The 13,950-nt window shown below is 38.7% G+C and overlaps 1 protein-coding gene across 8 annotated transcripts in view; it reads left to right on the top strand.

Annotated features, from left to right (window-relative positions):
- The window catches only part of MTMR3 (myotubularin related protein 3), a 150,725-nt gene that overhangs the window by 79,647 nt on the left and 57,128 nt on the right, over positions 1-13,950 (top strand). For all 8 annotated transcript variants that reach the window (XM_047827191.1, XM_047827196.1, XM_047827192.1 and 5 more), the window contains 2 exons: positions 7,924-7,976; positions 12,672-12,755. In XM_047827191.1, the coding sequence (XP_047683147.1) occupies positions 12,753-12,755 (3 nt within the window). In that variant the 5' untranslated portion in view covers positions 7,924-7,976; positions 12,672-12,752. The remainder of the gene's footprint in view (positions 1-7,923; positions 7,977-12,671; positions 12,756-13,950) is intronic.

Raw genomic sequence — 13,950 nt, 5'->3', positions numbered from 1 at the left:
TGATTTAACGTGGTACTTCTGCCCTCCTTTCCTGTAAAGCATGTTGATGAATTCTACTTTTTGACTTCAGCTGAAAAGGTTTTTTTTTTCTCTCTCCCCTTGTATCTGTTTGGATGACAGTCACATGTTTCTCTCTGTTTACATAAGATAAATGTTAGTAGTTTAAAAGGGTAGGTCTTTTCCTGGGTTTCTGTTGAATTGTATGATATTAAAAGGATGGTCTTAAGAAGATGGTGTTCTGGTCAAGACAATTTCTGGTCTTTTGGCTATTTAATAATTGAGAACTGCTTCGAAAGAGTAGGTATTTGAACATGCTGTTTTAAACAGAGCCTGTGTTGTAGTGTGTGGTTATTGGAAGTTATTTGGGTTTTTATTGGCTTGCTTTCAAAAATATGAGTAGCCCCCTACCTAATTGCCAGAATATACATTTTAAGTAGGCCAGTAGAAGAGTGGATTCTTTTCATTGCATATAGCCTATATTACTTGAATTTTGTCTCTCTTTTCTTGAATGTACCTATTGGCTAGCTGGAATTGGGCAGTTTTTAATTATGAATACAGCAGTTAAAAATTCAGATCTGTTTCTTCATTATTAAGTTGTATGCTTAAAAGGTGGACGTGCATTTTCATTCAGCTTTCTGGTACTTGTCCATTTTGATGCCCATTACCCTGTATAATACTGAGTGGACAAAACCAGAACTTTGGACAGTCTGTTTACAGACTGGGAGAGGAACATTAACATTCCTAAATATAATATTAATATACTAATAAACAATATGCAGATTGAGATATTGATAGCTATTTTTTTGAAGAGTTTATTTACATTTTTCCTAGAATTGGTGTTAAACATCTCAAGTACCTGGGCAAAACAGGATAATCATGCTCGTTTATACATGGGCACACTGTTGAGTTCCCATGGTAAACTGACCTTCATATTAAATTTTGTTTTTCAAGAAAAGAAACCTGTTATGCAGCTGTGAGGTGGGGGGAGCTTTGGTATAAAATGGGTGGGAGTTTGGAGAGTCTGTTTTTGTTTGTTGAGGGCAGGGTCCAGAGCAAAGCATATTAAGCAGTATAAATCTGCAGGTTTCAAAATGATGGGATGTGTTGAATTTTGCTTAGTTTTTTAGTTGCCTGTTTTTTTTTTGTCCTTTTTTGTATTTTTGGTTTTTGTTACCTATCTCATTTGATTAGTTTTCTTTTTCTATTGAGTACATAAGAAATAGCTCATAATTTAAATATTTAAAAACTTTTTGAGTAGTGCGTGGGGACTCAGTCGGTTGAGTGTCCAACTTCGGCTCAGGTCATGATCTCACAGTTTGTGGGTTTGAGTCCCGCGTCAGGCTCTGTGCTGACAGCTTAGAGCCTGGACCCTGCTTCACATTCTGTGTCTCCGTCTCTCTCTGCCCCTCCCCGGCTCACACTCTGTCTCTCTCTCTCTCTCTCTCAAAAATAAATAAACATTAAAAAACAAACCTTTTTGAGACCTTATTGTAAAATTGCTTATCTTCATAGGGATTGGTCATTTAGGTGTTTTGTCCTAAAAAAGGTAGTTAAAATTTTATTCTTTGAACAGTAGGAAGCAGGGACAGAGTCTGCAGTCTCATGTTAAGAGATAATCATATAATATGTTAAAGGGGAGAATTATAATTAGGAAAATTTAAATTTCCATGAGGAGCTATGAATTTCTGGATTAGGAATGTTTTTCTTTCCCTTTTTATTTAAAAAATGTTTTTTAAATACAGGGCTTGATCCCATGACCCTGGGTTATGTATTGAAACAGAGCTTTTTTTTTTTTTTTTTTTTTGGTGTGTTCAACATTGTCTTATGTGTTGCTGGTTCAAGAGACTTATTACCAGTGAAAGACTCTTTGGTATAGAAATGTGATTATAAGATGAAGTTTAAGTTACAGTTTCTGGCAGATTACTGGGTTTTTGTTTTTCAAGAAGGTAGTTTTTGTTTTTTTTTTGGTTAGGAAGTGATAATATTTTAGCTGCTTATCTGTGCTCTACAGCTGGCAGAGGAATGCATACTGATGATGAATTTGCATCTGGATCCCTGAAAATGCACAGACGTTACTTAGTGTTTTCCAAGTAGAAAAGATAATGTAGAGTCTGTCTCTTTCTCTCTCCCATCTTGTTAAGAGATATCAGGACCTTTCAGGAGGTCAGTGACTCAATTTTATATTTACTGTTTCTTCTTATCTTTTCCAAAGCATGGATCTAATTAATAAGTAGGGGAGAAAAGTCACACAACATTCAACCATGTGAGAATATTTTAGCTGATACTAGAATTGCAGCTCCTTTAAGGGTGGGAACTTTGATTGGTTCATTGCTGCATTCCCAGTGCCTAGAATAGTGCCTATGATCCCCAAATACTTGTCAAATAAATGAACCTCCACCACAGTGAACTTGTCATGATAGGTGAATGCAGCCATGCTTTTTGAACTCTGTTTCTGTTTTATTTATAGTTGACTTCAGCAGCAAAGGTTTTAGAAAACCTGAGGTTTGGACTTCTAGGAGTACCAAGCCATAGTAGTTTTACTCAGCTGGTAAATGCTTGGGTTTTGGTTAATGTTGATGATTAAATCATTTCCCCACAATGGGATAATTCCACACACCATGCCACAGAATTCTAGTTCGGGAAGATCATATCATCCATCAGATACCTGAAAAGTTGTTAGGCATAAACAAGGAAACACAGACTGAAAAGGTTTTTGTCTAAAATAGTGGCAGTTGGAAAGCCACTTAAAATTTAACATCTGAATTATTTTATATTGCCTCCACACTCAAATTTTGCTATGAATCTGTTTCCTTAAAATGCAGTACATGTGCAAGAAAAGGCATTTCTTTCACATACAGTGAAAATAAAAGATTTCTTTGGGGTTCCTGGGTGTCTCTGCTGTTTGATTGTCTGACTTCGGCTCAGATCATGATCTTGTAGTTCATGAATTCAAGCCCTGCATTGGACTGTGCGCTGATAGCTCAGAGCTTGGAGCCTGCTTCAGTTTCTGTGTCTCCTCCTCTCTCTCTGTTCCTCCTCTACTTGTGCAAGCACACGTTCTTTCTCTCTCTCAAATAAACGTTGAAAAAAAAAGATGGCTTTAAAATTATTCATTGTTGCCTTTTTGAAGTTTCAAACTCTTGGGGCACGTGAATGGCTCAGTTGGTTAAGCGTTGGACTCTTGATTTCAGCTCAGGTCATGATCTCACAGTTTGTGGGTTTGAGCCCCACATCGGGCTCTGCACTGACAGTGAGGAGCCTGCTTGGGATTCTGTCTCTCCCTCTCTGCTTACACTCTCACTCTCTTAAAATAAATAAACTTAAAAAAAAAGTTTTGAACTCTTAATTATCCTGTATTTGAAAGTGAGACAGGACTATGTAAAAAAAAAAAAAAATGCATCGTTCTTTTACAGTTAAAATATACACTAGCCAAAAAAAGTGCTGCTTTAGTCACCTATGTCACACCCCCCAACATTTTAAGAGGCCTGGCCCTGAGTCTCTTTGTTTTTCCTCATAAATTTGGTTCAGTCTGATTAGTTTTTGTAGTTTGAATTCTTTTATTATATATATGGTCCAAATTGATGTGCCTCTTTGCCCTGTTGAACCCTATGTGATGGTACTTCAAATATTTTCAATATATATTCAGGGTCACCCAAACCTTACTGCTCTTACTCTCTGAGGTATACATGACTGTATCCTGGGATACCTGCTACTATCATTGAAAGGTAGCTTATGGCACCAGAGAGCTTCTTTCAGACCTCTACACCTCTACATGGCCTTTATCTGGCAAATAGTCCTAAGAGGAAGGGGAAGGGTTTTTTTTGTTTTTGTTTTTTGTTTGTTTTTGTTGGCAGTGTCTCACAGTGACATACTTGCTTCCAACCAAGTAGTTGTTTGATTGTGGTTATTAGGAAGGAGAGTCATTGCTATTATTGAAGCAGACTGTCTGAACCTTTTTGTTGAATCTGCTGTTGTTTGGTCCATCTCTTGGAACTTTACACCTGTGGAAACTTTATACAAACACTTTTGTATTGACGGACTTCTCATGTTTGACAGAATAAATTATCAAGTAATTTAAAACCTGTCAAATGATTTTTATGGTAGATACAGTGATTTCCTTGAAGTAAATTTAGCACTTTGAATCAGTTTATTATTACCCCTAGACTTGACCTGTCTGTTGAATTTAATCCCTCCTGCGCCCTCCCCCCCCGCCCCCCACCTGCTGGATATTCATCTGCTTGGGAGGTCACCTTTCTTTTATTTTTATTTTTATTTTTATTTATTTTTATTTTTATTTTTTAAAGATTTTTAATTCTTAAGTAATCTTTTTTTTAATGTTTATTTTTGAGAGAGAGCGAAACAGACAGGGCACGAGTGGGGGTGGGGAGAGGCAGAGAGAGGGAGACACAGAATCTGAAGCAGGCTCCAGGCTCTGAGCTGTTAGCACAGAGCCCTACACGGGCCTCAAATCCACAAACTGGGAAATCTTGACCTGAGCCGAAGTTGGATGTTTAAGCGTCTGAGCCATCCAGGTGCTCCAGTAATCTCTACCCCCATCGTGGGGCTTGAACTCATGATCTTGAGATCGAGTTGCATGCTTTTCTAACTGAACCAGCCAGGCGTCCCACCTTTCGTTTCTTAATGATATTGTCCTTTTTCCATTCACCACAGGCCTTAACATTTCATTTTGCAGTTACTGTTGACAACTTGCTCTGCCTCATTTTTTCCCCATTTCTTTTTTTTAAATTTTTTTTTATTTAAAAAAAAAATTTTTTTTTTTTAACGTTTATTTGTTTTTGAGACAGAGAGAGACAGAGCATGAATGGGGCAGGGGCAGAGAGAGAGAGGGAGACACAGAATTGGAAGCAGGCTCCAGGCTCTGAGCCATCAGCCCAGAGTCCGACACGGGGCTCGAACTCATGGACCGTGAGATCGTGACCTGAGCTGAAGTCGGACGCTTAACCGATTGAGCCACCCAGGTGCCCCCTTCCCCCCCTCCCCCCATTTCTAATCAATTACTAAGCTCAGGCAATTAATGCTTTTACTCACTTTGATATATTCCTATGCATTTTTGCTACAGTTGAGATATTTGGCTGTTAGCAGTTCATATCTGAACTACTAGTCTGGGAATATCCTAAGTCAATTTTCCCTTCCAGACCCTTCTACTTACTGCTTGCTGCTGTTAAATACCACCATTTTCGTGTTACTGTTTTCCTGCTGATTTGGTTTCACACCATTGAATTAAATCTGACTCCTTAGCCTGACATTGAAGGACCACAGTTGTGTCCTGCCTTTCTAGTCTTCTCTTCCTGAATACTTTCTTGATGTTCTGACCTATTCTCTGTTTCTCAGAAATGTCCTGATTACTTCCTACTGTGGTATTAATAGCCATGCTCTCTAGAATAGTCCCTGTCCCTTCTTTCTCTTTAGTTAAGTTGCATACAATCTGTAAAACCCAGTTGAAATTCTTCATCAGCTCTGAAGCCTCCCTGGGCTGTCCATCCTCTGAACTCTGAACACATGCATGTCATTGGACAGTTAACCTCATAGTACTCTGATAACTTCCTGAGTTACAATGAGCTGTGTCTCTTTTTTTGTTTATAATAGTTTTTTTTTTTTTTTTTTACATTTATTTATTTTGAAGAGTGAGTAAGCACAGGCAGGGGTGGGGGGCGTGCAGAGAGAGAGAGAGAGGGAGAAAGAGAATTCCAAGCAGGCTCTGTGCCATCAGTGGAGGAGCCAGATGTGGGTCTCAAACTCAAACCTACAGAATATGACCTGAGCCAGAATCCAGAGTTGATTGCTTAACTGACTGAGCCACCCGGGTGCTCCTGTTTGTACTAGTTTTAAAGTGGAATAATGTCTCTTCACATCCACTATTTCATCTGTTTTTGTTGTTTAAAAAAATTTTTTTTTTAATGTTTATTTACTTTTGAGAGAGAGACAGAGTGTGAGTGGGGGAGGAGCAGAGAAAAGAGGGAGACAAAGAATCTGAAGCAGGCTCCAGGCTCTGAGCTGTCAGCACAGAGCCTGACATGGGGCTCAAACCCACGAACCGTGAGATCATGACCTGAGCTGAAGTCGGACACTTACTGACTGAGCCACCCAGATGCCCCTTGTTGTTGTTTTTAAGGACAAAGAGACCAAGCATCTCTCTCTTTCTCTCTTTTTTGTTAACGTTTATTTTTGAGAGAGAGCATGTGTGTATGAGCAAGCAGGGAAGGGGCAGAGAGAGACGTGCACATGCGAGCAGGAAGGGACAGAGAGGGAAAGAATCCCAGGTAGTCTTCATGCTTATCATGGAGCCCAATGTGGGGCTTGATCCCACAACTTCGAGATCATGACCTGAGCCGATATCAAGAATTGGCTGTTTGACTGAGTGACCTAGGTGCCCCAGTTATCTGTTGTTTTTAACAAATGATTATTTATTATCCTAAAGTAAAAAATCATGGATAATGTACCTACTGATGTAATTTAGAAGGAAAATATTTGTAATAATGTATTTCAGTATTCACGTGCTTAGCAAAAATTATACACTAGCATGGAAAGGTCCTGCAGATTTACAGACCCCCAACTTTTCTTCTGTATTATATCTTTTTAAACAACTTAACAAGATTAAACTTGATGCTTAATATGGTTTGTGTCTCAAGTTGAAAATTATGAATAGCTTTATTTCTGATATAGTATGTAGTTAATATGGCTTCTAAGTTACAAAATTTATAAATTATGTAAAATAATTTTTAATGTTTATTTTTGAGAGAGAACAAGCGGGGAAGGGGCAGAGAGAGAGGGGAGACACAGAATCTGAAGCAGGTTCCAGGTTCTGAGCTGTCAGCACAGAGCCCCATGTGGGGCTCAAACCCGTGAACCGCGAGATCATGACTTGAGCCAAAGTCAGATGCTTAGCCAACTTAAGCTACCCCGGTGCCCTTAAGTTACAAAATTTAAATGAAAAGTTATTGGGAGACAAAAATTTTACTTGTAAAATGGTTAAAACACTTTATTATTGCATATTTAGCTTCCTTTTTATGGTTCTTATCAGTTAAAAGTTTTCTGGAAGTTATGGATATAATGTGCTATGTTGACTGACTCCTTAATTTTAGGATTTTAATATTTTATACGGTTTTGTTTATTTATATGATTTCATGTTGTGTAACAGCCAAAAGGTTGAGTTGTCTGCAAATACTGAGAAATCATTGCAAGGGAATCAGGTCATTAAGTCTTTTATCTCTGTAAAGGTCAGGTTTGCCTAGGTGTGATAAAAATTCTTCGTGCCTAGACCATACCACCCCCCGCCACTTCTGTCCCAATTTTTTTCAGACACATAAAAGATCCTTTGGTAGAAGCCAGTTGTGTGTACAAAACACCTTAAATTACCAAGTCCAAGCCTAGATCTCCTGTGAGATCAGTTAAGCATCTGACTTTGGCTCAGGTTATGATCTCACGGTTTGTGAGTTTGAGCCCCACATCGGGCTCAGTGCTGCCAGCTCAGAGCCTGGAGCCTGCTTCACATTCTGTGTCTCCCTCTCTCTCTGCCCCTCCCCTGCTCATGCTCTGTCTCTATATCAAAAATAGACATTAAAAAAAGAAAGTATTGGTTCATGTAGTAGCAAAAGTTTAGCTGAGAAGCCATCAGAAATGATAATTGATTGAAGAGAAACTCTTAAATAGGAGTATCTGTAGGTTCCTAGAAAGTTCTGTCTGTACAGTTCTGTAGTTTCTAAAGGCATGATGAGGCCTGACTGGGCTTATTTTGGGCAATTAAACATTCTAAAATCTGTTGTTGACTAAATCAACATTATAACAATTAAAAAATGTATTAATATGGCATTCCAACTTGTAGAGAAAAGTCTTGTGGGGAGATTTAAGTGGCTTAACTTGATTGGAAGGCTATTTGTAAAATTACTGGTTTTTCTTTTGCAGATTGTCTTGTGAAACCTTCTAATAGAGAAAGTTCTTGGGACAAACTTCACTTGGTAAGTTTATTGTATTGTCCCCCCCCCCCCCCTTTTTTCTGTTTTGAAGCAGCAAAGACTAATTTAAAGATTAATTTGTGTGTGTGGGGGCGCCCTGTCTGTCCATGTACATAATTATTTAGATGAGCTCTTATATGTTCACTTTAATGTTAAATCTCTAAATACGATTTTTTCACTAGAGTTCAAGGCAGATTATTTTTTCCATATATAATGTGCTGTAATACAGTATACTATACTTGGAAACTTGTATTTAAATTGAGATTAAATGAGTTGTAGCCCTACTAATGTTGTTTAGAATAGACAGTTCTTTTTTTTTCCAATATATGAAGTTTATTGTCAAATTGGTTTCCATACAACACCCAGTGCTCATCCCAAAAGGTGCCCTCCTCAATACCCATCGCCCACCCTCCCCTTCCTCCCACCCCCCATCAACCCTCAGTTCTCAGTTTTTAAGAGTCTCTTAGGCTTTGGCTCTTCCACTCTAACCTCTTTTTTTTTTTTTTTCCTTCCCCTCCCCCATGGATTTCTGTTAAGTTTCTCAGGATCCACATAAGAGTGAAAACATGGTATCAGTCTTTCTCTGTCTTATTTCACTTAGCATAACACTCTCCAGTTCCATCCATGTTGCTACAAAGGGACAGATTTCATTCTTTCTCATTGCTACATAGTACTCCATTGTGTATATAAACACAATTTCTTTATCCATTCATCAGTTGATGGACATTTAGGCTCTTTCCATAATTTGGCTATTGTTGAGAGTGCTGCTATAAACATTGGGGTACAAGTGCCCCTATGCATCAGTACTCCCGTATCCCTTGGGTAAATTCCTAGCAGTGCTATTGCTGGGTCATAGGGTAGGTCTTAGAATAGACAGTTCTCAACAACATGGAATTCTCTTAAATTGAAACCTTGATTCTTCTTTTGAGTTCTCTTAAATTGTTACATATCTATATAAAAATCAAGGCCTCATTACTAGACTTAGTGTTACAAATGTGATATTTAACTAGAAAAGAAGTTATAAAAAAATTGGTAATCCTGTCCCCAGCATGGTTATTAATGTCTGACCTGTTCTTCTTTTCATAGATTTGTGTGTGTCTATGACTACTTCAGTCTTTAGTACTGCCTCCTGTTTCTGCCATTTGTTTAATTTAGGAAATCTAATTTTATTTAAAAATTTTTTTTAATTTATTTTTGAGAGAGAGAGAGAGACACACACACAGAGCATGAGTGAGGGAGGGGCAGACAGAGAGGGAGACACAGAGACTAAAGCAGGCTCCAGGCTCTGAGCCCTCAGGACAGAGCCTAATGTGGGGCTTGAACTCTCGAACTGCAAGATCATGACCTCAGCTGAAGTCAGATGTTTAACTGACTGAGCCAGCCAGGGGCCCCAGGAAATTATAATCTAATTTGAATTTTTTTTTAATGTTTATTTATTTTTGAAACAGAGGAGACAGAGCATGAGTGGTGGAGGGGCAGAGAGAGAGAGGGAGACACAGAATCCGAAGCAGAAACCGAGCTGTCAGCACAGAGCCTGATGAGGGGCTTGAACTCACAGACCTTGCGATCATGACCTGAGCCACCCAGGCATCCCTATAATCTGATTTTATTGACAAGAGAAGTTGTCGCTTCTAGATCCACTTCAGTACAGTACCTTGTTCTGCCACCTTCAGCTTGACATTGCCTCCAGAATAAGGATCAGTCTCCTTAGCATGGCATTTTAGGCTCTTGCTCTTGACAAGCAGCTTTTAAACATGTCTCCTGCAGGGGTGCATGGATGGCGCAGTCTATTGAGCACCTGACTCTTGGTTTCGGCTCAGGTCATGATCTTGCAATTCATGAGTTTGAGCCCCACATTGGGCTCTGGGCTGACGGCATGAGCCTGCTTGGGATTCTGTGTCTCCTTCTCTCTGTCCCTCCCCCACTTCTGCGTGCCTGCTCGCTCACACGCGCGTTCTCTCTCTCTCTCTCTCTCTCTCTCTCTCTCTCTCTCTCTCAAAAATAAACTTAAAAAAAAAATTTAAACACATCTCCTGCAAATAGTCACCCATTTCCCTCATACAACTAGGATACCTTTTGCTGTAGCCATATTGACCTACTTTCCCTCGAGTACTCTCCAGTATGCCTTTTTTTTCCTTGTCTTGTCTTCGTCTCAGTCTCAGTCTTTGTTTCAGTCTTCGTCTCAGTCTTTGTTTGTGCCATTACTATTCTCTGTTTCAGTAGTTGAGAATCTGACCAGTTCAACTATTAAAAGCTCAGTTCTAAAATGCCTTCCTGAGTACTCAGAACAGAATCTATTTCTCTGCCTTTTACATCGTCATGGAGTTATATTTCTGCATTTCTTTTCACACTTTGCCTTTATTATCTGTTTGTTGCCCCCATAAGATTGTGAACACCTCAGGCAAGAACTGTGTTCATAAAAGAATTTTCAATTCACACAAGCATTTCCAGAGTCCTGGGATATAGGACTTCTCACTATAATTTGATTATAAGTAGGATTTTCATTTTTGTTTTTCCTGTGTGTGTGTGTGTGTGTGCGCGTGCGTGCGTGTTAAGAATAAGGGAGAAGAGTAGATTTTGTTTAGGAATTTGAATTAATTTAGGAAATTAATAAATTTGTTTATTTGTTTAGAAAAATAAATTTGTTTAGGATTTTGAATTAATTTAGGAAATTATCCTCTAATTTTAAATCTAATTTAGTAGGGATTAGTTATAATCTTGTTGATTCAGAGTATTGTTTTTTCCCTTCTTTTTGGATTTATATGCTATATATGATCTGTGACCTTATAGTCTGAATTGTTCAGTATCTTACTTGGTTGGGTTATTGTTCGCAAGTGTAAGTTTTAGTTATTGAGAAAGAAATTGGGTAATTTTTCCTTTGCAGGTGACTGAAAGATGAGATACTATGTTCAGTAGGGAGATTAAATATTTTACTTTTGTAATGATTTCTCAGAAGTCACATCTGTGAAGTGGTATTGATGATGGAGCCCAGAGAAGCCTGCAGATTCTAGCTGTCATTCTCATGCATATATTAAGAAAAGGGAGATCATTTGACTCTGATGATTAGAATAAGAATCTTTTCCTTCATTTGGCCCAGTGGGGGTCCATATTATAACTTATTAGACCTTTAATCCTAATGTATTACTTGACTCTGCAGTGTTTACTTTTTACATTACCATAATAATGTAAATATTTATTGATTTTTAATTTTAGAATCATTAACTTGAGATAAGGCACCTAAGACTTATATTGCAAAAACAATGAATTAAAGTGTTACATTCTATTTTTAAAAAAATGTTTATTGTGAGAGAGTTTGTGTGTGCACAAAAGGGGCAGAGAGAGAGAGAATCCCAAGCAGGCTCCATGCTGTCAGTGCAGAGCTTGATGCGGGGTTCGATCTTATGGGCAGTGAGATCATGACCTGAGCTGAAATCAAGAGTCGGATGCTTAACTAACTGAGCTACCCAGGTGCCTTAAGTGTTACATTCTTAAGAAACATGGTCTGGGTGTGAGGGAAAGATGTGAGATTATTAAATTAATTTTGATGTCAGGAAACATTATTTCAATTAGTATAGGGACACCTGGGTGGCTCAGTTGGTTAAGCATCCAACTTTGGCTCAGGTTAGATCTTATGATTCATGAGTTTGAGCCCTGCATCAGGTTCTCTGCTGTCAGAGCAGACCCCACTTCAGATCTTCTATCTGCCCCCGCTTTCTCTCACAAAAAGAAATAAACATTTATTACTATAATATGGGCCCTAGATTGTAAGAGACTCAAGAGACATGACTAGATTCAATATGTGATCCTAGACTGGATCCTCTATTAAGGGAAAAAATTAATGTGAAGGATATAATTGATTAAGTTGACCAAATTGGATATAGATTAAAGTACTTCATGTTCAATTTTCTAAATTACAAAACTGTGATTATATAAGAGATTATTTTTGTTCTTAGGACGTATATGCTTAAGTTGTAAGGAGTAAAGAGGCATGGTGTATGCAACTCTCTTCAGAAAAAATTTTTTTTTAATGTTTATTTATTTTTGAGAGAGACAGAGACAGAATGCGAGTGGGTTGGGGCAGAGAGAGGGAGGCACAGAATCTGAAGCAGGCTCCAGGCTCCAAGCTGTCAGCACAGAGCCTGACATGGGGCTCCAACTCACAAGCTGTGAGGTCATGACCTGAGCTGAAGTCGGACGCTTAACCAACTGAGCTACCCAGACACCCTGCAACTCTCTTTTAAATGGTTCAGAAATAATTAACTGTGTGTATGTATGCATTCATATTTTGCTTACTAAGCCAGTTTGATTCCCACAGATAGGGAGATCCATTTTGGATTTATTGATCACCACAGAAACATCCAATAATATTCCAAGAATTTGTTTTTGCATTTGCAGGTTAGTTTTAATCTTTATTATTTCATTCAAAGTTTATAACATTTTCTATGTTACTATCAACATTAGGAACATGACGAGCCTTTGCTACTTTTTTGCTCAAATAGGTTAGGACCATGAAGATTTTCACAAAGGCATTATGGAGTTTGGATTTGACTGGTGGGGACTGGCTGGTGATATTTAACTTGTTCTGGGCTGACTCTGTCAGGTCTGCCGTAGTAGTATGTAGTTACTTTAGTTAGGCTATGGCCAAGCAGGGGGAAATTTGCCAATTTCGTCCTCTTTTTTTTCCTTTTCTTTTTAAAGATCCAGGCATAAAAGAAAGAAAACCTTGCCAGACACGGAAGAAGGGACGGGGATTTCTCCTCCTAATCTGGGCCTCCTGTCATGGTAAGTGAAAACGAAATAACAAGAAAATTGGAATTGAACTCTATCCTGAAATTAAGTGAACACTAATAGTCCACGCATTTTTGTTACTCTAAATTGTTTCACTTTTCCATTCCTGAACTCTCTTCTTGTTACTTTTCTTTTATTGTTTACTTAGTAATAGAGTATTTTAGTGTATTAGAGCTGTTTATTTCTGTTTAATCCTGTGAATTAGATACTGGCTCTTTTCAGTCAGATAATACATGGAGTCAAGACTAAAATTCATGGTTCTTGGATTCCATGTTTCTTAATCCTTTTATAGGAAGTAAGATGTAGTGAAAACCGTGTGTGTGTGTGTGTGTGTGTGTGTGTGTGTGTGTGTGTGTGTGTGTTGTGCGTAGGAGAATTATGGTATGGTCATACACATATTCTTTTTGAATTCACCTTTCTGGAGAAAAGTAAATCCCTATGTTCCCTTTCTGTCTCTTTAAGGCAGTATTTTTATCCCAGAGAAGGTAAAGCAGCTTTGCATCCCCCATGCCTACATCTTTGACTAAAAAGAGTCTGTAGTGGACATTTCAGTGACTTGTGGACCGTTTAGGGCCCGGCCCAGTCCACGGGGAGAAGGTGGACCAATGAGCCGGCCACATTTCTATCAATCCTGAGAATATGTAAACAGTGCTTCAAGGCTTAAAAAAAGAAATGGTGCTCTGTAATATTGGCCTGCCTCTACTTTATTATGTTTCCTAGATCCAAACTGTTTTTCATGCTGGTCTGGTACACAGAGAAGGAATTGAAAAGGCCGTGTTAAATTTTTTTTTTTTTTTCAACGTTTATTTATTTTTGGGACAGAAGGAGACAAAGCATGAACGGGGGAGGGGCAGAGAGAGAGGGAGACACAGAATCGGAAACAGGCTCCAGGCTCTGAGCCATCAGCCCAGAGCCCGACGCGGGGCTCGAACTCACGGACCGCGAGATCGTGACCTGGCTGAAGTCGGACGCTTAACCGACTGCGCCACCCAGGCGCCCCGAAAAGGCCGTGTTAATTTCAAGCTTCATTAGGGACCTGGGTGGAAAATGCGTTTAAAATTAAAAACAAACTGAAACACAACAGAAAAACTAGTTGTGCAGAAATGTCATACTAAAAGGAGAAAGGTAACTGCTTTCATCTTGAAGCTAGGCCAATTTTTTCTTAGTTTGTGGGTATAACAACTTTTTG

Source organism: Prionailurus viverrinus, chromosome D3, assembly GCF_022837055.1.
Source record: "Prionailurus viverrinus isolate Anna chromosome D3, UM_Priviv_1.0, whole genome shotgun sequence".
Classification (NCBI taxonomy): Eukaryota; Metazoa; Chordata; class Mammalia; order Carnivora; family Felidae; genus Prionailurus; species Prionailurus viverrinus.
This window is presented reverse-complemented; position numbering and strand designations above follow the sequence as displayed.